This window comes from Abramis brama (genome assembly GCF_963993115.1).
Source record: "Abramis brama genome assembly, chromosome: 23".
Lineage (NCBI taxonomy): Eukaryota > Metazoa > Chordata > Actinopteri > Cypriniformes > Leuciscidae > Abramis > Abramis brama.
The window spans coordinates 15,098,852-15,125,288 of record NC_139985.1 but is presented as its reverse complement, the minus strand read 5'-3'; the positions used below and the strand labels follow the sequence as shown (position 1 = coordinate 15,125,288).

The 26,437-nt window shown below is 37.4% G+C and overlaps 1 protein-coding gene across 17 annotated transcripts in view; it reads left to right on the top strand.

The window, feature by feature from the left end:
• magi1b (membrane associated guanylate kinase, WW and PDZ domain containing 1b) overlaps window positions 1–26,437 on the top strand; it is a 132,830-nt gene that overhangs the window by 59,219 nt on the left and 47,174 nt on the right. For 13 of the 17 annotated variants that reach the window (XM_084101119.1, XM_084101117.1, XM_084101114.1 and 10 more), the window contains exons 2-3: window positions 1,433–1,549; window positions 25,970–26,089. In XM_084101119.1, coding sequence (XP_083957245.1) covers window positions 1,433–1,549; window positions 25,970–26,089 — 237 coding nt within the window. Of the gene's footprint in view, window positions 1–1,432; window positions 1,550–6,648; window positions 6,764–10,415; window positions 10,690–25,969; window positions 26,090–26,437 lie in introns of those variants that run through there. The other 4 variants (XM_084101107.1, XM_084101111.1, XM_084101106.1 and 1 more) reach the window with 2 other exon arrangements.

Below are 26,437 nucleotides of genomic sequence, written 5' to 3'. Positions count from 1 at the left end.
ACATCATTAGGCCTTAATGAGACTATCCATTCAAAGAAATTCTCCAGAAATGCAATATTCCCATTAATCCGGTAAAGGGAAATCCCTGGAGTCACTTGTACATGTGAGAAATCGAGAGTTTGTCGGAAGGCAATGCCGGCGAGTGATCTGGCATTGGTGCGGGCACCCAGCGGAACCACATTAACACATAAACAGCTTTTGGCTATTGGCATCTCTTTGAAATGGTGCTGGGTAAGCGATCTGTGTCTTCTGAACAGATGGTGGAGCTGAGGGTGGGAAATGTTTCACATGGCCCACTCTATTGCTTGCACTGGGTTGAGGTGGCAGCCAGGTATCCCCATGAGTGTGAATGGAGGTGTGCTACTACGTGTTAATGTCTCACGGATTACAGATTCACACCCATGCTCTTCGATTAAAATGTTTACAAATGTTGTTTTTTTTGTTACTAATTATATTGAGAAACATAGTTACCAGACATACTTGATGCAAACATCCAACAACAATTGTAAACCATTATGGTTTATACACTACCAATCAAAAGTTTTTGAAAGAAGTTTCTTATGCTCACCAAGGCAATTATTTGATCAAAATACAGCAAAAACAGTAATATCGTGAAATATTATTATCATTTAAAATAATTTTTCAATTATAATCTAAATTTTTAATTTATTTTTTTAATGTATTTTAAAATGTGAATTTTCAGCATCATTACTCCAGTCTTCAGTGTCACATGATCCTTCAGAAATCATTCTAATATGCTGATTTGGTGCTCAAGAAAAGTTTCTTATTATTATCAGTGTTTGTAAACTGCTTTTTTCAGGAATTTTTGATGAATGAAAAATTTAAAACAGCTTTTATTGGATTTCGATTTTTTTAAAGTCTTCACTGTCACTTTTGATCAATTTAATGCATCCTTACTGAATACAAGTATTCGTTTATTTAAAAAAAATATTACTTACCCCAAACTTTTAACAGTAGTGTGTACAGTATATGCGCGCATTAGCATCTTATAGCTGTCCACTTCCTCCATTTTTGCTCTCAAAAACTTCCTAAACTCCTACTATTTGGGACCATTGACAAGTTACGAGTTTGTTTTACTCATGACCAATAATATTTTAACAGAAATCTGTCTTTTTTTTGTGGAATTTCCCCTAAATACAATACAATAAATACAGGATACAAACCTGTGTTCTGAGTGTTGTTAACGCAATACTATAGGAACGCTGAGGAATCCTCTTTCGACAACAAATATGAACTTGCTACGATTATATTAGACAGTTTAGACACTGTTAGCAGCATTAGCCACTAGCAGGAACTTTTATCCAGTGGTAGTGAAACAATGAGTCAGAAGCAAACTGTACTACTACAGATTTCTTCTGAGTTTGCCTATGATTCAGCATCATTAACGTGTGTTTTCCCCTTTGTTTTGCAGGAAATAAACTCAATAAAGACCTGAAGCACTACCTGAGCCAGAGGTTTCCGAAATCCTCAGCCGACTACGAGCTTCAGCAAACCATACGAGACAACCTCTACCGCCATGCTGTGCCTTGTGAGTATTTTTTTTTACTTTTTAAATTTTCCCTATCTTTCAAAAAACTCAACTTCAGTGGACAGTCTATTCTCTGTACTGTACCCTTCTATATGTTGCTCTATTTCTCTCTATTATATTATTTTGCTAAACATCATATGCAGAAGCTGTGCGCACAACAAAGTGATGGCTTGGACTGTTTGTACTGAGGCGGTGGAAATGAGGACGCTATCAATATTCACAGAAATCCTCCTTTCGATCGAGTAGGTGGCAGCCATGTTCTTGGAGAAGTGTGATGAAATAGTGTGTGTTTTTGTATTTGTGTAGAGGAAGAGAGTAATGGATACGTGCAGTCAAGTGGATGTGCTTCAGTTCTATAAAACAGATGTTTCTAGAAGTCCACATAGATTTTTCCCTTGTGCATGTCTATCTGTTTAAACTGGCAGAGATTTGAATGTATTTTAAACCAGTAAGGGCTGGTTCACACAGAATGCGTTTTCGCTTTGAAAAACCTGAGACGCGGGCAGTGGAATGGGGGAAAAAAAACACAAGGTCTTGTTAAAGTTGAACTGATTTTAACCTGAGCGCTGCGATTTTAGAATGACGTGACATGCGCGAGACGCTGCAAAAGATGCAAGACGCGAGCACAACAGTTATACACGTCCGTCTAGCGTGTTCACAAAGAAAAACAATGGAAAAGTAGTGCAATGGAAAAACGTGTTCTATGTGAACGGCCCCTAATACTGTATCTTTGTGCAATTTACACAATTTGATGTACATGTATGTCTATATACACAATGAGTTTTTCATAAATACATGCTATGCTATCTGTTACATTTAAATGATTTGACACTAAAGCTCTGCTGAAAAGTAGGCAGCAACATTGTTCTTTTGTTATTATCATATGTAAATCCCAGAATGCATTGCAAAGAAATACAATTCCAGAATGAATTGCAAGGAAAGAATTTAAAATTTGATGTTACTATAGTACTTTACGTTAACATCAGTTATTGGAACAGCTAACATGAAATACCACCCAATAATAGTTAACAGTAATTATTATTATGCTTGGTTAATGTTAATTTTTACATAAACTACAGATCTAAGTTTTGGGGTCAGTAAGATTTTTTCTTAAATAAAGAAGTCAGTACTTTTATTCAGCAAGGATTCATTAAACTGATCAAAAGTGACAGTAAATACATTTTTAATGCTTTTAACATTCTATTTTAAATAAATGCTGTTCTTTTGAACTTTCTATTCATCAAAGAGTCCTGAAAAAAATGTAGGCCTATCAGTTTTCACAAAAATATTAAGCAGCACAGCTGTTTTCATCATTGATAATAAGAAGAAATGTTTCAGTGAACGAAAATGTTCTGGAGAGTGATTTTGTGCCACTCTGTGATGGTACCATGAGCCGTCGCTCATTTACCGATCATAGGCTTCTGGTAGGGATGTAGACTCATAAGAGTGGGAGAATTTGGATGGAGCTGAGCCTGTGGTAGATCTGTAAGCAAGCGTCAATGCCTTGAACTTGATGCGAGCATCGAGTGGTATCCAGTGCAGAGAGATGAAGAGAGGTGTGACGTGGGCCCTTTTGGGCTCTTGAAGACAAGACGTGCTACAGCGATCTCAATCATTTGTAGAGGTTTGATTGCACACGATAAGTCCAGCTAGAAGAGCATTGCAGTAGTCAAGCATAGAAATGACCAGGGCCTGGACGAGAAGTTGTGTTGCATGCTCAGTTAGGAAAGGCCTGATCTTCCTGATGTTGTGTAGTGCAAACCTGCATGACTGAGCTGTCTTTGCAATTTGGTCTTTGAGGGTCAGTTGGTCCTCAAAGATTACTCCAAGATTTCTAGCTGACCTTGATGGGGTTATAGATGATGAACCCAGCTGGATGGTGAAATCGTGCTGTAGAGACGGATTGGCGGGGAAGATGAGAACCTCAGTCTTTGCCAGGTTGAGCTGCAAATTATGTTCTTTCATCCATGCCGATATGTCCGCCAGACAGTTTGAGATTCGTACAGCTACTGTGGGATCATCTGGTTGAAATGAAAGCTGTGTGTCATCAGCAATGGTAAGATAAACCATGTGCCGGTATGATAGGTCCCAATGATGTAGTGTGTTTGGAGAAGAACTAAGAATTAAACAAGAACTAAACCCTGAGGAACCCCAGTGATCAGTTTGTGTACTTTGTGTACCAGTTTACTTGGTTTGTACTTTTAATAAGTGCAAACCAAGTAAAATGACTATTTCAGCTATTATTTGTAAATGCTGTGTATATTTTATGTACAAAGTTGTAGCCTATGAGTTTGCTTGGTTAGCTTAGCAACATGCTAATGCCAAACTCTACTGCGCAGGAGACTTGATCATTTATTTCAGTGGAGTTTGATGTTAGCATGTCGCTAAGACAACAAAGCTACAAAGTTGTATGAGTATGCTTGGTTAGCTTAACAGCAACATGCTAATGCCAGACTTACTCTACTGTGCAGGAGACATGACAATTTATTTCAATGTTTGATGTTAGCATGTCGCTAAGACAACAATGCTAAACTCTAGCATTGAGTAAGGCAAGAGACAGCAAGGCATCTCACTGGATTTTTGCTACAGCTTTGCTGACATACTTATCTGTGCTCTGTGATAAGTCATAATATTTGTAGCAACACTCTCAATGTTGTCTAGTTGAAAGGAATCCACCGCTTAGCTTTAAACTGTTTGGATGGTTTTGTGTCTTTCTCCATTTAACAAAGCTGTAGTAGACTGTCTCCGATTAAACACTCTGATCCATTAGCTGATGTGACAGAAATTGAGTGTGTGTTTGAGAGTGATTGATAGACATGAGACAGCTGGAGGGACAGATGGGAGGGAAGTACCGATCAAAGTAGTGGGCTCCATGTCTCTTCTCAACTTCATCATTGTTTCATGGATACAAATACACAAGACATAGCCTCCCAGAAATCAAAGCCACACATGTGTGCAACTTGAAAGACAAAAATCACTGGTTTTACTAGTGGCACCAAACAGAATTGGTTTGGTCGAACAATGGGAGACGGGGTGAGGTTTGAGTTTTGGATTGTTTTAGAAACCGATTGGTTTAGAAATTGCACGCTTCACCTTTAGGCATGCTATGTAGATTGTGGACATTGAGGACAGATGAGATGTGTGAAAGAGGCCATCTATGTGAAACTGGAGCGGCCACCTCTGAGCGGGGGGATGTGTCCAGATGCTCCAGAATCAACTTCTAAAGCAGTTTAGCATTTGGGACTATTCATATAATGGCAGCTCATGCTGATTTTGGATCAGTATTTATCTGTCGTAAGTTGATAAATAAGACTATAGGAGTGACTGAAGTTAATTTTAGGTCACTATACTTTATCTAGATCATGTTTAATGTACAAAATGTGAACAGGGCTTTTGGTCATTTTACCTTCATATCAACTACTTCAGTGGGAAAACTCATCATAATCAGCTAGTTGCATACTGTATGATTTTACCACAAATTTTACCTCTCAAGTACACAACTGTTGTAAAGTTTGGAGTTTGGAGAATTTATAGAAATATAAATCTTTTGCAAACATTATACATCTCTTTACTGTCACTTATCAATTAAATACATCCTTTCTGAATAAAATTATTTCTTTCTTTAAAAAAAAGAAAGAAAATCTGACGGATCCAAAACTTTTATATATCAAGATCTAAAAGTCTAAAGAGACTAAAAAGATGCACGTCTCAGATGCTTCACGAACCCCAGTTCGGAGCAGTTGGTATCTTGCTGTCAATTACCTGGTAATTTTACATGACGTGGTGCTGGTGAACATGACAGCGAAGAGTCAAGATTGATCAGAGCTTGTGAATGTGAGGATGGGTGTGTGTGAGGGTCAGTTGGTGCTTATACATGAGGAATGTGGAGGGGTGCAGCTGTCTCTTTTGTGCACTGATGGCCTGAGCAGCTAGTTGCCTCACCAGGTGGCCAGTGACGGGGAGTGTGTATAATGAGTGTGTGTGTGTTGTGTATGTTTGTGTTGGGGGTGTAATGAACGGCTGGAGAAGAGTGACAATAAAGGCAAGTGACCGTGAGATAGGACTGTGTGCCACTAATACATTTAAAGATATAGAGGCAGATTCAGCTGTCATTATGTGCGTCTAGCCTGACCAAGATCTATCACCTCACAAAATTTGTCAGTGTTACTATGAACTGAGTTACAGTGGTGTTACTGGAGCAGATTATTTGATTCTCAAATAATAATTAATGAAAATATTTTTGAATGAACATTATATATAATGAAAATATGAAATAATAATATTAATAAAAACAACAACAACAACGACAATAATACTAGTAATTTGTTTTATGTTTTTAATAAAATTTCTGTCTAGCCAATTGATGTATAAATTATTATTAATTTGTATACAATAAAATTGATATGCCAAATTATTTATTAACAATAATAATAATGAAAAATATCATAATTGTTATTATTGTTTCTTTCATTATATAGGCTATAATATAACATTCATGTACAAAAATGCAGTGTATTTACAAGCCTACAGACATGGCACATGTGATAAAACATGAACAAATGTATCTTGTTACATTTCTTTATGAGAAAGCAGACCATTTCGTTGAGACAGATGGAAGCAAAATGAACTGCATTTCATTCTGTATCTCAGAGTGTTTGTCTGAAGAAATTGCTGGTTTTCCCCTTTTGTTTTTCTCATATTTATTCCAAACCTTAACTATACAGCTAGAAACAGGTGCATATGAAGTATTTTTTGTGGCAAATGCGTAAATTTGTTTTTGTCTGATTGTTGTCCTGTGATGTAATAGTAAGGAACAAAAAGCTGTGTCCTTTGTCTTTTCCTCATTTCGCGTTCCAGCTTTTCACATCACCGACACCGTCAACATAACAGATGCCGCTGGAACGGCTCTCCCTCCCTTAGCGTTTTCACATTTCCTTCTCAGTCCCTCTGTTCGCGTCTTCATCTATCAGTCTATTTAAGCCTCCCTGTGGTTAGCCAGCCCCTGCTTGCCCTCTCTCGCTCCCCTCCTCTCTCCTGCATCCCCACACTCCCCCCCTCCACACCCCCTCTTTGGCTCTCTCACTCCCTCCATCCCTCCATTTGTTTTTCTGCTCGGTAGCAGACAGCAGGATTGCAGCTGAGGACAGGTTGCTGCTGCGTTTTCTCGCCAGAAAGAAAGAAAGGATTACCGTCTGGAGGCTGCACTGTGGCGAGGCAAGTCCGTCTTATTTTTCTGCATGCTTTCGGTCGCGTTTCGCGATATCTCCTGAGATGCGGGCAACGGATTAGAGGGTTTGTGGGTGATGTATGGGGCTTAGTGCGTGCGGTGGATGCCTCATATATAGGCTAAAGGGTTGGATTGGGGGTGGGGTTGTTGTGGGGGTGGGGTCGGGGTTGTAGTGGGGTTGAGTCAGGGGAAAGAATACAAAAAAAGAGCGCAAGATTGAACCCTTCAGTCACATCTCGTTCACAGGGACAGATGGCTCCTAGTTGAGGAACTTTCTCATCAATATGATTTATTTGCAAGCCATTGTCTGGAGTCCCTTTGGGGCAAGGAGCAAATTTTTCCTTGGTGAGCATGTGTACGCGTGTGTACACATGTATATATGTGTGTGTGTGATGGAATGATGATGTGGCAGAGGGAGTACGGTACACTGAAGGGCCATCACCCTTGATGTAATGAGCAATGATCAACTCACCACCTGAACAAAAGCGCCCAGTGTTGAAGCGGTGCAGCGAAATTCAATTTGTCACTGCCCTTCGCACCACAGAGCGTGCTGTGGATCCCTCAAATGCTACCTCAGACAGGTTACTGCCCAGTCATATGCTGTCTTCTTATGTTAGGCATCACAAACATTGTTGCTAGGTAGATCTCTGCATCTAAGAGAATGTATTTATTGATTCTGTGGCTTGTTGCTTTCATTATTTCAATAAAAATCTGATGTTTTTCAGCCTAATATGCAAGAAAACAAATGCAGCTTGAAAATTTGCATCATTCAATTTTGCTAATTGTGTTAACATAGCATTCACAGCCACAGATGTCTGTGGGAGCTAGCTAATTAGCATTTAGCATGTGTACCACTCTGTCTGCAGACAAGCAAAGCGCTTCAACCACAGGCTCGGATACAGGGTAGATCTGAAGAGCGCCCCGGTCGCAAGTCAGCTACGATTAGCAGACAGAAGAGAGATAATACCTGCAGGGAGCCGAGGGCTCTCAGTAGGGAGGACCAACATTCGAGGGAGTTTTAGCAGACAGTCTGTGTCTGGATGGTATGATTTTTGCATAATGTCGCTAAGTTTAACACAAAATCCTTTTTAAAATGGGTTATTTGTAGGTCTAGACCTCTCTGTTTGGGTTCGTCTTGAGTTTCCAGGCTCCATTTTGATATGTCAGCTCAAGCTTGATATCACTGAGCAAGCATATGTGGGCGGCATACTGAGAAATTTGTCAAAATCTGGGCATGTTCAGAATCTAAATCCCGTTCCACGTTTTCTTTGGCCAACACCTTGTTGAGCGTAGACGAGTCTTGTGAATTGGCTGTTCTTGGCCTGAAATGTCCATTTGCTCACAGCACTTGACATTCTGAATTCGAAAGCATTTTGTGAATTCATTTGCAAGTCAAAAGCACCCTCAGAAAGTGTTGATCACCATGAGAGTGGACAAACTAGAGACCAGCGCTACTTTGGATGGGCGGATTTAAAAAGAGATTGGAGGCACAAAAGGAGAAGAATGCCTCTTAAAATACCACTCCATTCATGTGCTGCTTCTGAACAAGAAAGACCAAGACAGAGGAATCTGCAGCAAGTTTCCGAGTTTTTTAGATATCCTTCAGAATCAAAGGTTGGAATTACTCCAGGAATACTAAAGTATCTTCAACCTAGTGCTCAGTTGTCCCTCATCCACATGGACTAGCAGCGTCTACACATACTTCCTTCCTAAACACAATAATTAATAACTATTCTTTTCTAAATTAAAGGGATAGTTCATGTAAAAATGAATGTTCTGTCATCATTTACTCACCCTCATGCCATTTCAAACTCTTTTTTTATTATTCAGTGGAACACAAAAGATATTTTGAATAATGTTACTGTCCATCCATACAATGAAAGTTAGTGATGTCCTAAACAACTCTGAATACCACCGACTTTCATTTAAAGATATTTCAAAATATCTTCTATTTTCCACAGATAAAAAAAGGGGTTTGAACGACACAAGGGTAAGTAAATGAGGACAGAACATTGATTTTTAGGTAAACTATTCCTTTAATCATGTAGTCAATACGTAAAAGCTCTAAAGATGGAAGTCTAGATGCACACTAAGGCCTTCACCTCCATTTTTTTACTCAAGGCGATTCCGCTCTTCTTCAGTGGTTGAAAGTTTGATATTATGTAAAAGGTGAGCTTTAAATCCGAATCACTACTCCACTGAGCTGAGATGATGATTCATGCTGAGCTCCACCCAGAAATAGAAGCTCCCACAGGCTACAAGATACACTATGTTTCTGTCATTACCTCTGGCCTATTTCCTCAGGGTTTTATCTGGAGATGCGTGTTTGCCATTTTGCCACTGTAATCATTCAACTTGAGGGTTAAGAAAGCAAGAGAGGGAGTTTGAGAGATTTGCTTGAGATGTATGGGACTTGTTTGATGGATGAGGGAAGTAATTTCATTGAGTGGCTATTAGTGGTCAAAAGGCCATTCAAAACCAGATTCCTTTAATTGAATTGAATTTAATTTCAAATTCACACAAACATTTTCAGATCAATTGAAAAATGGGCAACAAAATGTGGATTTTAGTCCAAGCTGATGAGATTCCACATGCCTGTAAAAGACACCAAAAATATTTAAAGGGATAGTTCACCCCAAAATGACTTTTTTGTCATCATTTACTAACCCTCATGTAATTACAAACCTGAATGACTTTATTTCTTCTGTGGGACACAACAGTTCAAGTTCACATGTCAATTTTAAGCTCAAATGAAAGATGGAGAAATATATGTGTATTTTAGTCCAAGGAAAGACCGATATAATTTTTAAATTGGCAGTTCACCCAAAAATAAAAATTCTGTCATCATTTAATCAGCCTCATGTTGTTCCAAACCTTTATGGCTTTTTTCTTCTGTGGAACATAAAGATATTTGATATATATTTGATAAATGTCTCAGGGTTTTTGTCCATACAATAAAAGTCAGTCAGGTCCAGTGTTAGTTTCCTCGCCCACATGGCCATGATTACATCATCAGAAAAGTTGTTTTGGCTGCAAAACATTTTACATTTTGAATGCCCTATGAAAATAGGCCTATGTTTTTTTTTTGTTTTTTTTTTTTTTAAATACATCAAACTGGTAAATTGTTCACATTAACACCAGTAACACCAGTGTAATATCATAGATTTAAAATCATTCACCTAGTGCTTTAAGACTAAAGAAAGTCCTCCTGTCATTGATCAATAATTTTGTCTGTTTTTTTCCCTTCCTTTTGTGGAGGCTTATTAAAAGGAGGGAATGACTTTGGCCAAAATGTGGTCACACACAAAAGCCCCTGTGGCCTGCCGTAGTTAAACAATAGTATTGTATGCATACACATGGCTGGCCTGACCAGCCTGATTTTTATCTGCTAAATCTCATTCAGCCTCTAATCCCCATCCTAGCCCACCATTTGATTGCCTTAGTCACGTTGTATTTGTGTATGTACTTGTGTGAGCTAGAGAGTGTCTTGTATGCAGCGGGTGCCATGTGTGTATCTGTCTGCAAGTGTGTGTTGGAGGAGGAGGAGGAAGAGGAGGGGGGATGTGGAGAGAGAGAGAGAGAGAGAGAGAGAGAGAGGTGGGCGGGCGGAGGTGGATGAGTGTGAGCCTGAAGACGTTTAGCTCAGATGGTGTTTTCTGTGCGAGCCTCTCACATTGGCTGAGCTTCAACGCTGGGCTGGACGACCGCTTTACAGAGAAAGAGATCGCGAGGAAGAGGAGGAGGAGGAGGAACGACAGACTGGGCAGCACTAGCTGAGATACAAGCACCTGATGTTCAACGGAACAGGATTCTGGGATTTTTCTGCTCTTTTCTATTGGATTTCGTCTGGTTGTGCAAGATCTTGAGTGGATTTCATGCATTGGAAGTAGCGGCAGCAAGGTTCTCCGCTAAGGTAATTTAGCATTTTTCCCCCCTAAATATCACCTGGACTCTTCAGCTTCCGGGGTTTGGCAAAGGGGGGGGGGGAATGAGGGATGGGAAAAGAGTGACAGAAAGCTGGGAGCAGCAACGCAGCTGAATATGTGACCGTCTTGATGGATGTGAGAGGATGTGATTTGTTGAGGACGGTAAAATGGTGCACCAGAGATCATGCCGCGGTCCGTCTTAGCTGCTGGAGCGCGCGTGTACGTGCCTGTCTGCTTGAGCGAGTGGAGGTTGAATTAAGCTGTGGTCACTTGACGTGTTGGAGGCCATTATGTTTGGAGTTGAGCAGTGTGGCAGTCGTCTCTCTCCCAGCCCCCCTCCCATCCACACCAGCCCCATGTCTGTCTCTCCGCTGCAGCCGCTGTCTTCAGCCGTATTTGTGTCTGAAAGCCTTTCTCATGCTCTTTTTCTCTTGCCTTTTCATGTAAGCTCAGAAACGATGCCTATTTCGAAGGGTTCTCGGTATCTTAGTGGCGTTCATAGGTTAAATAGCTTAATTCTCTGGCTCACAAATGGCAGGCTGGTGCTTTATCGCTCTTATGTAGCTCTAGAATAGATGATTTGAAGATGAAGATTCGAGCCGTGTAAAACTGAAGCCGGGAACAGGCCGTGTGTGGGGTTCCTCTGTAAGCTCGGTTTAGTGTGTTTAGACTCCATCAAATCAAATCAAATCTACTCAGCTCAGTAAAGCATTGATCAATATTTTCAGCAAAGCATTATTTGGCGTGTCTTGATACATTGATCAGTCGTTTCGGCACTGACATCATCGGACTGAGTAGATTTGATTTGTGTTTTGAAGTGGATCTCCAACTGGAGGTCTTTTAGGGGGGATATGCTTTCAGAAAGCAACTCCATTTTGCTAATTGGAATATGTGGGTTGGAAAATGCTAGAATTTGGGATCTGTGTTGTGGATTAACCCTTTGGTGGGACAGATGGTTCTCTCTCCCACTGAGCCGAAAGGGCTGGCTGTCAACATCAACATGGGCGCCCATCCCCAAGCCTTTCACAATCATGAGTCTTCCCTTTCCCAGTGTCTCCCGGTTCCAGATCTCCCAAAAACAGGGAACATGAGATGCCAAGTTTCTCCCTCTCTCCCTCTCTTTCTCTCTCTCTCTTTTAAACCCTCTACTTTTCCTAGTAAAAATCATTCTGGCTAAAAATTGTTTACTGACATACTAACAAGATTTTTGTGTGTTTGTTAAGAGGTTACATGTGTATATATGTTACATAATGCGCCTTGGTCCAAGAAAAAACAAAAAAGTTCAGTTATTCATCATGTATTTATTTAAGCATGTTGGGTTTCCGTGTTTTATGGGGGCTTTTCATATATAGTTCATTAATATAGTTTATTAGTAGTTGCCATGCTTCTTTTCCAGAACATTTGCCTTGACAAGCTGTTTCGAACTCCCGAAACAAACTCCAAACAGACTGTGTTTTGGCCTGATTTTGTTCGAAATGACATCACAACAGTTTTTAGATTTTGCTTCAAGTATACATGGTTGTTTTTTGCACTCAGGTTTGTGTTGTGTCTAAGAACATCCTTTGCCATGGACAAATCACTGCAATGCAATGTCTCTTATTGCTTTGATATTCCTGATTGCATTGATAGCTTTAATTATGTCTTGGTTGTGCACATATAATTAACCAGTAAACAGTTTGTGTATGAATAATATGAACCGTTATTAACACTATTGTGCCACTCAGTGTGTTTTGATAAATCTGTAGTGATCTGTCAACACTTTGCGGGCATCAGTCACACAGAAGAGAAGGTAGAGGCTCTCAAACGCCTCTGCTGTGACAGGACTGTCAATATCTTATATCCCTTTGAACTCTACTGAGTACTGACGTCGCCTCCGGCCTGTACATGCCATTTATTGGTGCTTTGCCTTTTGATTAATGCCTCTGACAAAGGTTGTTTTTTTTTTGTTTTTTTTTGTATTTCAAAAATTCTTTCCTCTTGTCCATGTCAGTCAGGATAGGCTAAAGATGGTGAAAGAACTTTAGGGAGCTTGTCAAAGGTTAAAAATTGTCTTTTTTTCTTGTTTAGTCTAAGAGTTGTTTGTTTTACTATTTTACAGAGAAAATACCACAAGGTATTTGGCGCCCTGCTCGTGGTTTCAGTCTTAGTGGAAACTGTGGCCTTGAAAAAATGCATCCTGTAAACATTCTTTCTGCAATGTGAATCCAAAGCCACACTTCATTCCGGTGTGGGGGAAAACTGGTCTAGTCTTTCAGTTTAAACTAAAATTTAGGTTACAGTGCTAGATGCTATTTATTTTTTTTTTTAAATTGATTAAACATTATATTACAGTTCCCAAGTTACACATATTACATGTAAATATAGTTAACTGCAATAACAACAAGGCATGTTGAATTATAAACAGTGGCACATAATAATTTACACATTAAGTACACATTATTCACAAAGTTTACTTATACTTTATTACTCAGAATTGATTGATTTCCTTTCAGAAAGTGGATATAAGTCTCTCTTTGTTCAGAAAGATAGTACCATGGCTTTTGTGTGTGTGTAAAGTGAGTGTACTGTGGTGCAGTGGTTTATGTTGTCCTAAAACCAGAGACCCTTCTTTAGAAAACTGTGATGAGATCACTGGAGATACACCAATGATACATGTTTTACCAGGTGTAAATGACAATTTGTCCCAGCTGACCCCAGTCAGATCAGCTGAGACAGATGTTTATACCAGGTTTGATGTTAATAAAATAACATGTGTATAATTTGATATATGCATGTATGTAATTATTTTATTCTTTCTTTTTTGGAATCTTTTAAATCAAATGGCTCCTCTCCTTTTTTAATGGCCAATTATTTTATGTCACAGCTGTGAAACATGATTTGCTTATTGTAAATGTTAATCAGAAGTAAGTTGTGAATGGGGAGGGAAATTCTCATTTTAGAGAGCATTTAATTGTACAAAAATGTTTTATACAATTGTAAGAATAGTAGATATTATACAAATATCTGTTTTTCTACAGGAGAAAGAATGTTTTAGATTTTATTGTAATTCTTAAATGTGTATGTCTACTTAAAGACCAACTTTTATCAGTACGCTAGTATATGGTGTACAGTGTTTGATATGGTCTCAAAGCCAACATGCACTGGCAAGTTTGAAATTTTGCCACTTATTTGATTTGTTTAATTTTTTATTTTCATTCATGTCATTGCCTTTTTCATTTATAGATTATAGAGAGAAGCACATGCAGGGAAAAAAAAGAGAGATGACAAGAGCGCAAAAAGAAAGAAGGAGAAGAACGACAGAGAGCGAGAGAGCAGCCTGTATTACTCACTGGGTCAGGCTCATGAAAAATTTAATCAAGCCATGCAGATAACAGCTTCAGCTCAGAACAAATACATCCCAGTGTACAAGAGCATTTTTCAATTAGTTTTTATGTATTTAACTGGGAGGGCATCAGAAAAAGCATGAAATTGCTTCTTTGAGAAGAGCGCTGAAGATTTAGCATCTCAAACGAACCCAGTTTTTGTTGTAGAAATATTGTAATCATGCTTTTATTTCAAGCCAAAAACCACAAGGCCCTTTAATAACTTTGGAAATGCGCAAACATCCGAATGCTGGTATAGTGAGAGTCTTGACTATTATTAGAATGATGATAATGAGTCGTTTCCAAATGCTTTAACAACAACCTACGCTACACCGCTAACTGAATCACGGCGGTGAGGCTCAGAGTCACTTAAAGTGTTGCGTCTGATTGATTGCCTCTCCAGTTACTGCAGTATTGCTCTCCAGGAATGCAATACGTCCACTCGATCAGCTTTATAACTGGACTGTATGTTGCTATGTCCGATTTCACAATGCCAGGTAACATTTGTGTTGTTGTGGCTGTGAGAGGTGAAGCTGACCTAGTAAGATAACAAAGAAGCTATGAAACTTCTTTGTGTCTATAAGGGGAAGCAACTTTTGTGGGTAAATAGGGCACCTTGTTATTTAAGAAATAGCATTAACATTTAATCTTTACTGTATATGAATTATTATGCGTTTAAGTTTCTTTTTATTGGTGTGGGATTGGTTTTTGTTGGCCATTTGAACAAATGCAAGATACAGTTAAGAAGTATTTAATGCACCAAGGCTTCTGATGTGGTGCTGGTTTTCAATGTGAGGCACACCTTTCCTTGACCTTTAAGGATTTGAATATGGATACATGCTAATTTTATTACTTATTATGCACAAGAGTCATCAGACACTGCTGAATCATACAGGCTTTCTATTTTTGTCCACTTTGTAACTGTGATTTTTCTTCATTGAGAGATTAGTATGCGCATACACACATGCAGAGCATTAAGTTGGCTCAGAGACCAGCATCTTGAAGTCAAAGCCTTGTTACTCTTAGGTGAAACTAAAGCCAACATCCGGGTTTAAAGCTGCCTGCTTTTTGTGTGTGTGTGTGCATTGTGTCATTGTGTCTCTGCCAGTGCTATTTGCCAATGTTTTACAGTGAAGTGTTACTATTTCTTTTGCTCATACTCAGGTTTATAGTTTTGAACAAACTCCTGACAGGGTTTTTGAAGTTTTAAAACCATGATTAGCATTTGTTCAATCTAATCAGAACTCGTTGGTAAATGGGGAGAGATATTCTCATAGTAGAGGACATTTAATTAGACCATTGTTTATACAACTGTGAGAGAAAAATATCCAATATATCCGTCAAAATTTGGATCTGTTTTTCCATGAATCTTGTAGCTTGTTGAAGAGAGCTGTGCTCTTACTTTCTTAAGAAATTGAATCTCTACCTGCTGGACAAAAAAAAACATGTGTGAATCCCATAGACCAGTGGGACAAGATTACTTAAATTAATACATTTAAATTAATAAATTGTTAGTAATATTATAACTCAAATATAATCTAACTCAAATATTAATTAAAATGTTAAAAACACAAGAATCAAGATGGAACTGAAATCATATTTCTTTTTCCCCCCTTAATAGTTATTGTTGTTTATATTGAACATTGTTATTGTTATATTGGACATTGTTTTGTTTTTATTGGACAACGCACGGTTCTTGACATTTCTGGAGCCAAAAAATTAATTGGGCTTAATACCAGAATAGCTACAAGTAACGGAAATTTCTTAGCCTATATGGAGGGCCTTCGAGTATTGTGTTGGACAGTTAGGGCCTTCGAGTCTAAAAGGTTGAGAAAATCTGCCATAGACTAACATTATTAAAAATGTGTGTTCTTCTCACTACAGGCCAATAAGAAACCAACTAGAAACCACAGAGAGCATCTCATAACAATGTATTAAAAATATTTCAGGACACCTTAGCTATTGCTTGGCAACATTGATGCAGTGACTTTTGCATGGGCAAAAAGTGTTCCCCCCCCCCAAAAAAAATCTTTTTTTTTTTTAAAGGGCAACCTGTTTAGATATTTTTTTATTTTTTTGCGACAACAAAGCTCAGGGAATTTTTCTTATGTGGGTCAGTGAAGCTGGATACTTAAAGGGGTCCTATTATGCCCTTTTACGAAGTCTTGATTTTGTTTTTGGGGTGTACTATAATATATTTTCATGCTTGATTGTTCAAAAAACATTTTACATTACCTCCCCAGTCTGGCTCGAACATGCCAATTTTGATGAAGCCCCTGCTTCCAAATACAAAATGTGCTGTGATTGGTTAGCTGGCCCAGTGTGTTGCGATCTGCAGCGATTAGCATGCATTCGGGAAATGTCCTGCCCCTCCATAACTGCGAGTTTTCTCTAGCGTAAATATTGAGGATGGCGTCAATTTCAAACCAATTTGAGCTAGATTCAGACCCTGACAATGTTAACGAACAAGAGGACTGTGCAGAACGGATTTCATGTACAGACTTTGCAAGCACGGATTTTGGAGGACTGTTCAGAGTGGTATGTTTTTTTTTTTGTAATTTTCTTATACATTATAGATACGTTTTTTTATCCACCATTTAATCATAATATTTGTCAGAAAACTAAGGTGATACAAACAGTAGTCGATAAAGGAGTGGTGAACCGTCTTACAAAAGCAACAGAAAACAAGCTGTTCTCCATAAACGTTGGGGTTATAATGTTCAGGAACAGTGTTTAGAATAAGTTAATCAGCCTTAGGAAGGTTAAAAAAAATTAATTTTGGAAATGTTGTGGAAAAACAGTCTCTCTTTGACATAGCGACAACACTCAGCTCAACCTGGTCTCGTCCCCCTTTTTGCTATTCCGTGGGCGGGGATTATTTAAATGAGTACCATTGTGACTTCATAAGATCTGGAAAAATCATGTTGTAGTTCAAACAAGCTATTCGTTGTAGTTCTTGGAAAGTGAATTCTGTTTAAAATATCTCCCTTTGGAGTGGACTTAGAGCTTTGAAACCTTGCAGATCTTTTTATGCTCAAACAGCAACATTACACGTCGAGCAACGTCGGGCTATAGGTGAATGTCTGTTGGTATAGTTTCTGCTTTGTGTTCCACACCTCGGCTCTAGTCTGGCTTATGTTGGAGGCAGTTTGCCCGATTCAACATGTTAAATTCAGACAGATCGCTATGGTTGGCTGTTGAGTTCAGCAAAGAAATCAAGACAGCTCAGACAGAAGGCTGTTCTAATTTTATGTAATTTTACCTGTGCATTCCAATACATGAATATTTTCACAACATCATGAGCCTCCTGGAATGAAGAAATTGATCAGCATGATTGATATTCCAAATGGTAAGCAAGCACTGCTTTGTTTACAGTTTGTTTATCTGCAGTCCTAGTGTTGGTTTCCCTTTTTGAATGACGAAAATAGACTATTGATACCTGCTGATGTAGATGGATATTTCCTGGCAGTCAGCTCTGTAGTCTTTGCCGTGTGTTTAAAGCACATCTTTTTGGCCGAGACACAGCCGAAGCAAGGTGACAACAGTCAGCTTTCGTTGCCATTAGTTATTTGATGTTGACTTGGTGTGTCATGGCCTTAAGAGATGTTAAAATGAAGTTGAAGCATGGGTGAGCAGAACTCTTAAGGTTCTTTTCTTGTCGCGTTGTTTTTAGGTTACCCAAAAATGAAAATTTTGAAATTTTATCATCATTCACTCATCCTCATGTCGTTTTCAAACCAGTATGATCTCCTTGCTCTCCAGGCAGTGAAGTTCGAATGTAGGTCATATCAGAAACCTGAACTTCAGGAACACCTCGCTGGGTGCTGCAGTGCTCCTGCAACCTCAGCCGCGAAAATAAACTGATTTATCAGACACGGCTATTTTTAGAGCCTGTTTGTGTGCTGGATGTGCGCATGGCATTGCTGTTTTTCTGATGTATTTTAAAATGTGTGATGTTAAATATGTCTGCCTTTGGTGTTTTCAAGTTCCTTGCTGGCTTTGCACTTCACAATGCAGCTATTTTTTACCCACAGAATGTATTTATGTCATATGCAAAGATGTGTAGAGAGATCAGGCTCCATTTTGTGGAAAATAAGACTCATGCAGGGCTGGCATGGAAACAACTGAATTGTAATATTACCCTTTTCAGCAATGTAGCACAGCGTGGAATGAATTATATACTTCTTTTAATTTACTTTTTGGGGCATAGAAATCTTGAAACTTTGTCATTTGAGACACTTGAGGAGAAATGCCTTAAAATAGGGACCGGTCTTTCATTAAGAATGAATGCGCCTCTATTTTTGCTGCCAAATCACTGCACTCATTTCTATTCCGTTCACAGCTCTCAGAATCTGTCCTTGTCCTTAACTACATGCTCACTTAAAGGATTAAATCACCCCCAAAATAAAAATTCTGTTATGATATACTCACCCTCACGTCGTTCCAAATCCATATGACTTTGGTTCTTCCGTGGAATACATAAGATGTAATTTTAAAGAATGTGTTTGTTCAAAAGCAAAGGCTTTGATGCAAAAGCACCATAAAAGTATTATAAAATTAGTCTAGAATTATATTCCAAGTCTTCTGAAGTCATTTGACAGACTGAACAAGATTTTCAATTAATAATTTTGGTGCGTTCATTGAATCAATGGAATGTTGGATCTGGTTCACAAAACTTATTTGTTCACGAATCATACTGAACCTGTTCAACTCACTTCAGTTCGTCACACAAAACTATGGCTTCAGAACACTTGGAATAAAGTGCATGGGAACCATTTTTTTGATACTTTAATTATACCTATGTGTCCTTTTTGAAGCTTGAATGATTCAGTCCCCATCCATTGTAACTAGGAATGCATGAAGCAGTTTATTGGTACCATATGGATTATCTGCCTATTTTAAAGATTCTTTTTTTAGTTTATCACTTAATGTGGGTTATATATCAGTCGGTATTGGAAAGTTAATTTTCTATGCTTGTTTCCTTTATTTTTGCATTTTTGTGACCTTTGTCATCACCTAATGCTCACTTAAAGTTTAAAACAAAAACACAAATAATTTAACTAAAATGATAAATATAATCTTTAGCAAAAGTCTAAATTGATATCTATTTTTCATAATATACTTTAGAAAGTTGTAGCATTTAAAACGATTGATTTATTTTATTTAGACAAAATAGTATAGAATGTTTGTAAAATATTTCGTAAAAAATAAATTATTTCGACAAATAATTATAATTTTATCATATCACCCAGAATTTTAATATGGGTACATCCCCAATTGTAATGGCAAAGCAATATTTTTGTGTCTTCCACAAAAGGGGAAAAAATAGTTGGGGTGAATAAACAATGAAATTTAAATTTCTACATATTCAAATCGGAGGGGATATTTAATTTAAGATACCTACTGTTTTGAATCCCCATGCAGACAAAAAGGAAGCTGTATATTTACCCAAATGTCCTTCTGTAGAGAGGACAGACTGATGTTAGCTCAAAGTGAGGTAGAAATGCCATTGAGCATGACAGACCGATCCAGAATCAGTCATAAGCAGAGTCAACAGCCCAGCCATGTTTAAGCTACATGGAGTCTAAAGGGGATTACTATCTGACAGACTGATCCAAAATCAGACCGCATGTCAACATCTCAGCCAGACCTGCCAGACCTTGACACCTTAAACAAGAATAGACTGCTTTTCTTTCTCTGAAAAGCTCATTTCATCTTTATTGTATATAATTTGCTCACATTCTCTTATAATGTTAGCCAAAGATTTAGCACCAAAGCAGTCTGAATTTTACTTTACCTGCCCATTTTAAACACTCTCTGTGACCTTTAGAATTAAAACAGGCTGTTTTTATACAAGACATTTAAATGTAAATGACCTTTGTTATGATTGGCTAACTTCTTTGCATATGAAAACTACTGGTGTAGTTCACACTGCATTCATCAGGACAGGCCATGTTGTTGAATACTGAATAGCCGTTGATGTGTAAATGTGGGCGGTATGTTAATGCTCTCATGGTTGTTTAATACTGTGACAGTTACAGAATGACCTGTTTTTGCAACTTAGTTTTTTGGGGTTTTGAATGTTTTAGTCTATCGCTGTCTTTTTTTTATTATTATTAAAAGAGCATGCAGGAAAAATCCTGTTTTCCATGAAATGACCCCTTTGAGGATGCTTTACCATCACCTCTATATAAGACAAGAATGTGAAACGTGAAATCTGAAGGATCTTTAAGATTTCCCTGTTGAAATTTATTCGCAATCACAAAATGTAAAGTTTCAGTAGAGAATCAAGTGCAGATTTGTGTTAGGAGTTAGGTGCAGATTTGTTAGTTGAGCGTGTGTCCATGTATTGCATGTATGCATGTGTTGCATGTTCCCAGGCTGCATTGTGGGAACTCCTGATGCTGATTCATTGTGAGGCACCACTGTTCTTTTCCGGAGAGAGAATGTGTCCAGCCGCACATACACATACACATACACATACACATACACATACACATACACATACACATACACATACACATACACATACTGCTTGGAAATACAGTGACCAGCCAATGTAGTAGCAGCTACAGCCTGTGATGCAGCTGTGTGTGTGTGTGTGTGTGTCAGTGAGGGGGTTATCATTTAGCTGAGGGTTGTAAACCCCCATTAGGTAATTGTTTCTCTTTTGGGCCCTGGATCATGCAATTTGGCGACAGTAACCCCTTCTGTTCACAGTCACTGACCCACAACTGATGAGTGTGTGTAGGCCGGGATCGAACAGCTGCAGATTGTGATGTTTGTTGTCAGAGCTCCTCACCTTTGGTTCATTTAGCACTTGGGCACCCAGTGAGCTTTTAGTTGTCTAGCATAAGTACATTAACAGCAGCATCAAGGTCTGTTGTCGTCTTTGTTTGGAAAAAAAAAAAAAGAAAAAAAAGTCTGTAAAGAGAAGTGTACTGTACTCTATACTGTAATTTACTCTTGCTAAACACAGTGTCCTTATATCACATGTACACCCAGGGATATTTAAGGCCATTCACAGCTGAAATCAAGGTTTACACAGTCATGGAAAATCTGGAAATATCAAGGAATTTACATTGTGTGCAAGTAATGTAGATAAATAAAATATTAATAACATGATATAAAATTGTGGACATTTCTGTAGTAAACAATGCAGTACCATGCACAAGTTTTGGGGTCAGTAAGATATATTAAAAGAAATGTATACCTTTATTTACCAGCGATGCATTCAATTGATGAAAAGTGACAGTGAAGACATAATGTTATAAAATATTTATATTTCCTGAAAAAAATGCACCACGGTTTCCACACACAAAAAAGAAAAGTTGAGCAGCACAACTGTTTTCAACATTGATAAGATGTTTCTTGAGCACCAAATCAGCATGATTTCTGAAGGATCATGTGACACTGAAGACTGGAGTAATGATGCTGAAAATTCAGCTTTACCATCACAGGAATATATTCAAATAGAAGACAGCTATTTTAAATTGTAATAATATTTCACAATATTACTGTTTATATTGTAATTTTGATCAAAATTCAGCTTTGGTGAGCATAAGAGACTTTCAAAAACATTTAAAAAAATCTTACCGACCCTAAACTTTGAACATTAGTGTACATTTTTGTAGTTTTGTTTTTGTAATACATAGTATTTTTTATTATGTAAGATAGACAACATTGTTTGATTTGTAAGAAAATAGTTTTTTGAGTAGATTTATTATTTTTATTTATTTTTTCAATAAATTTGTCAATTTTATTTAAATGATTGAAAAAAAGAAATGACTAGAAAAGTCATGGAACTGAGGTACCGAATAGGATGTTGAATTGATGATATTAAAATTCCACAGAAAAAGCCTGTGTGGGGAATTTTCAGTCAATATTAGTGAAGTCAGAGTTTTTATTCATTGGCTGGTGTTAGAAATATGGAACGAAAATTCCCCACGTGGCTTTTTCTGTCGCACCAAGTCGTACCAAACTTTTCAAGTCACACCAAACATGTATGACTTTCTCTTTCTCTGGATGAACTGTCTCTTTAAATGTGTACATCTCCCTGCATGCCATAATGATTGAAACAGTTCATCCAAAACATAAAAGATGATACATGTTGTAATGTTCCACTGAAGAGAAAGTCATACATGTTTGGTGCGACTTGAGGCAGAGTAAATGATGACAGTTAGGGATGCACCGATCATGATTTTTCATGGCAGATTCCGATCGTAGATTCCGATAGCGGTTGCAGATTTTTGTTTCTAAATGTTTTTGTTGTTTATTTGCACTATCATTTTCAAAATCTTCAAAATAAATATTTTGATCGCTGACAGCTTCTTTACCATCAAGTGACAGTGACACTAATATTTGCGCACAGTACTTGCTCTGCAGTAAATCACTGAGGCATTTCAAGTTTTGCTGATGATTCTTCCTATTCTTTTGTTTTCTGCCTATGGTAACTATCAGTGAAACATCCTTTCAGGTGAATTGCACTTATTCAGTCATCAAAGATTAAATTATTGTTGTGCAGAAAAAAATATACTTCTTTTATAATATTACTCGTTTTTTCTTGTTATATTGTATATAATGAATTGATTGTGGAATACTAAGATGGTTGATGTCTAACTTTAAAAAAAATAAATGAGGAGGAGGGTAGTGAAAGATGTCCCGTCACTAAAGAGCTGAGATATGCGTTTAAGGGTTAAAACAAGTAGCTTTTTCAATTAGAAGTACAACTTCGATTTCTACAATGAATCAACTCTCCAGTGTGTTCATATTTTTTCTCACGTCTGACCTCAACGGACTGAACACAAGAAATGAAACGAAGAAGATTTCCATAGGCAATAGTGTGTGATATGAAATTGTTTGATTGCCTCAGAAATCAGAGATGAGGCTCTCAGGGATTGAATCATTCAAGGGTTGTCCCTAGCAACAAGAAAATATATCATCATGTGACAGCCATGCTATTTATATATTTGTGGATATATTTTTTTCCCTGCTTGCAGTAGTGACATTGGTTTATGTTTGTGCATGTTGTGTATATACAGTGCTGTGATTCCTATTTATTGTTCTGAGGAGCAGGGTGTATCATTGCATGCTTCAAATAGTGAAGTGAACATGAATATATATATATCATCTATCCATCAATACTGTGATTGAGTCATTGCATAAAGGTGATGTGTGATGCTCTAAGCATTTAGCTATAAGTAATCCATTGGTTAGTGAATCTGGCTCAGCCAATAGCACATAGGATCATCTGTTTGTCATACAAGGGACGGAGGGACTATATTGTATTGTTGGTTCCAAGACACACAGAGTCAATTGGCTCAAGATCGTTCAAAATTGTCAATGACTTTTTAGGTCAGTATTAGCATTAATATAAATACACACTAGCATTCAAAAGCTTGGGGTTGGTAAGATTATGTAATGTTTTTTTAAAAGTCTCTTATGCTGACCAAGGCTGTATTTATGTCTAAAATACAGTAAAACATTAATATTGTGAAATATTATTACAATTTTTTTTTTAAAAAATTCTATTTTAATATATTTTGAAATGTAATTTATTCCTGTAATGGCTAAGCTGAATTTTCAGCATCATTATTCCAGTCTTCAGTGTCACATGATCCTTCAGAAATCATTCTAATATTCTGATTTGCTGCTCAAGAAATATTATCATCAATGTTGAAAACAGTTCTGCTGCTTAACATTTTTATAGAAACCGTGATATATTTTTTTCAGGACTCTTTGATGAATAGGAAGTTCAAAAGAACAGCATTTATGTGAGATTTTTGTATCATTCTAAATGTCTTTACTGTCATTTTTGATCAATTTAATGAATCCTTGCTGAATAAAAGTATTCATTTCTTTAAAAAAAAACTTACTAATCCAAACTTTTGAATGGTAATGTACGTAAATGACATTCTGTGACTGCTGGGGAAATGGAAATGACAAATATGCTCAAACATTTATAGGCTGTTTTTGAAGAACTAAGAATCATCTCAGAATTTTTGTGATCCTGTAAATCACACGAAAATACATTTTATTGATGTTTGCATCTAAATGAAATGGCTAAAAAGACCAGATTCCTTTTTAAAGTGACACACAGGCTTTGAACAGCATCCATTTTCGGGCTTGTGTTTTACTCTATACTCACTGCAGACACAGCCTGTAAACCAAAGAGAATATTACATAGCAAGGTTGTTAAGAAAACGGAGTTATCATCACATCTTTGATTTATCACCAGTGTCACTAAGATGGCTGCCTAAGAACATCTCCCATCGCGGGGTGCTATTTATATCAGCTATTCATCAGCTCCATCAAGTGATGGGGAGATACAGCACACAGCAGGACGAACGTGCGAGACACGCGTTGACTGTCAGGCCACCGTCTTAACCTTCAGCATCACAAATAGCTGCAGAAGACCCCAGTGTCCAAGTGCAAACAAATACAGTTGTGTTGATAAAGATGTGCTTTATGACAGCTGAGATATTGATTACAGGTTCAATGCAAGGGGCAAATGCACTTCACATCTGTAAAAGCGTTGTGTGTGTATGTGGATGGTATTATGATTGATCATGATGTCTAATAAACATGCTCTAGGGTTATCAGAGTCCATTCAAATAGAATGTGTGGAGAAAAATGAAAAGAAGGAAACACGTCTTGCAAGGCCCCGTTTACACTTAGTATTAGGTTCAGTGACATGATGCTCTCTTGTTTTGTACCTGAACATACCTCTTCTATGATGAGCATGTTTTTAATTTCTGTATTAAAATTCATTTAGATATTTTTGGAATAAATCAGAAATGTTAGGGTGGTACAAATGACCTGATATTATGGGAAAAAAAGACTAATTAAAAGAATAAAATTTTTGAAAAGAAAACCTTAATTAGGTAATATTAATAATCCTTTATTATTAATTCATACAATAAAAGTACAAAACCTTTTGAAAAAAATATGAATAGGCAAAATTAAGAGTCTCTTAAAATACCAGATCGTTTGTCATTTTTATGAATTTTATGTATTTTTTTAGGTTAGTCCAGGTTGTAAAATGACATGTGGTGCAACTCCCCAAAAACTCATGATATTTATAAATTAATAATTCGTAGTATTTGTAATAAATGCTCTTCATCTTGAAAAATGTTTTTAAAAACTTAAGATCTCACACACGTGTTCAAGCGCAAGGAAAATCTGTGATTACTTCTTACTTGATGGTTACACCACATTTTTTTATAGTCATTAAACTGAAACTTTTCTTTATTCATAAAATGTTTTTAAATAACACGAAACCAACACGAATACAGCGAGATTACATTTAGAAGATCTTGGCACATGTTTTGAAGTTGTTTTTAATTGATGTTTTATTTAATGAACATTTCCATTCATAATTGATCCATTAAAATCTGCCTTATTTAAAACTCTCGTTTAAGTGCATGGTTGATTGATAGATCAGTAGCTGGTCGTTTACCATTCTCTAGGATGCATTTGGACCCTATTTACACCTGTATTTATTACTGACCACTTGTGATTGCATTCCCCATGACGGATTTTAATATGTGTAAACGGGATCTAAGGGAATGTGGTAGAGGAGGCAGAGCATCCGTATGGAATCTTTGATCGCTAAAGCTACTTTAATCTAATATGTAGTTAGAGCAATACAGTGGGGGTTGGGGGCACACTTTGCTCTCCTACAACCAATTATCATCAAGGTGTTACAACATCTTCACTTTTAGCTTCTCTCTCACGGTTTAATTCACACCCAGCGATTGGCTTCCAAGGAGCCTGTAGACTGTAGCATGTGGTTGTTGTTGGCCCTGAATCATAGACATGGTGGTATATGTGGTTTTGGGCATAAATTAGCAGTTTCATGTTGTCGGTATCTTATGTGTTATCTTTCCTTTTTTGCTTGTCACAGGTACGACCCGCAGTCCTCGTGACGGAGAGGTGCCAGGAGTAGATTATAATTTTTTGTCAGTGGAGGACTTTCTAAAGCTTGAACAGAGTGGGACACTGTTGGAGATTGGATCTTATGAAGGTAAATGGCAATCTATAGAGTTTTAACACATGCTTTTTGCTTGGCCTTTATATACAATGTCTTTTATTTTATAGAAATATCATAATAAAAAATAATGATATAGACTCCTGTGATTATGGGAAATCTGGAATTAACATGGAATTTAAAATGTGTGCTTTCTGAGCACAGGTCATGGAAATGATATTTCATCTTTTCAAGAAAAGTTTGTTTATTAGAGCACAGAAATGTCATTGACATTATCTTTAATATCTAATCATAGAATATATTATATCAGAGAACCATTGTTACTCTTATTGAGTCCTTCCCATGAAGACAAACACCAAACTGATTTTCTCATATAAAAACAGA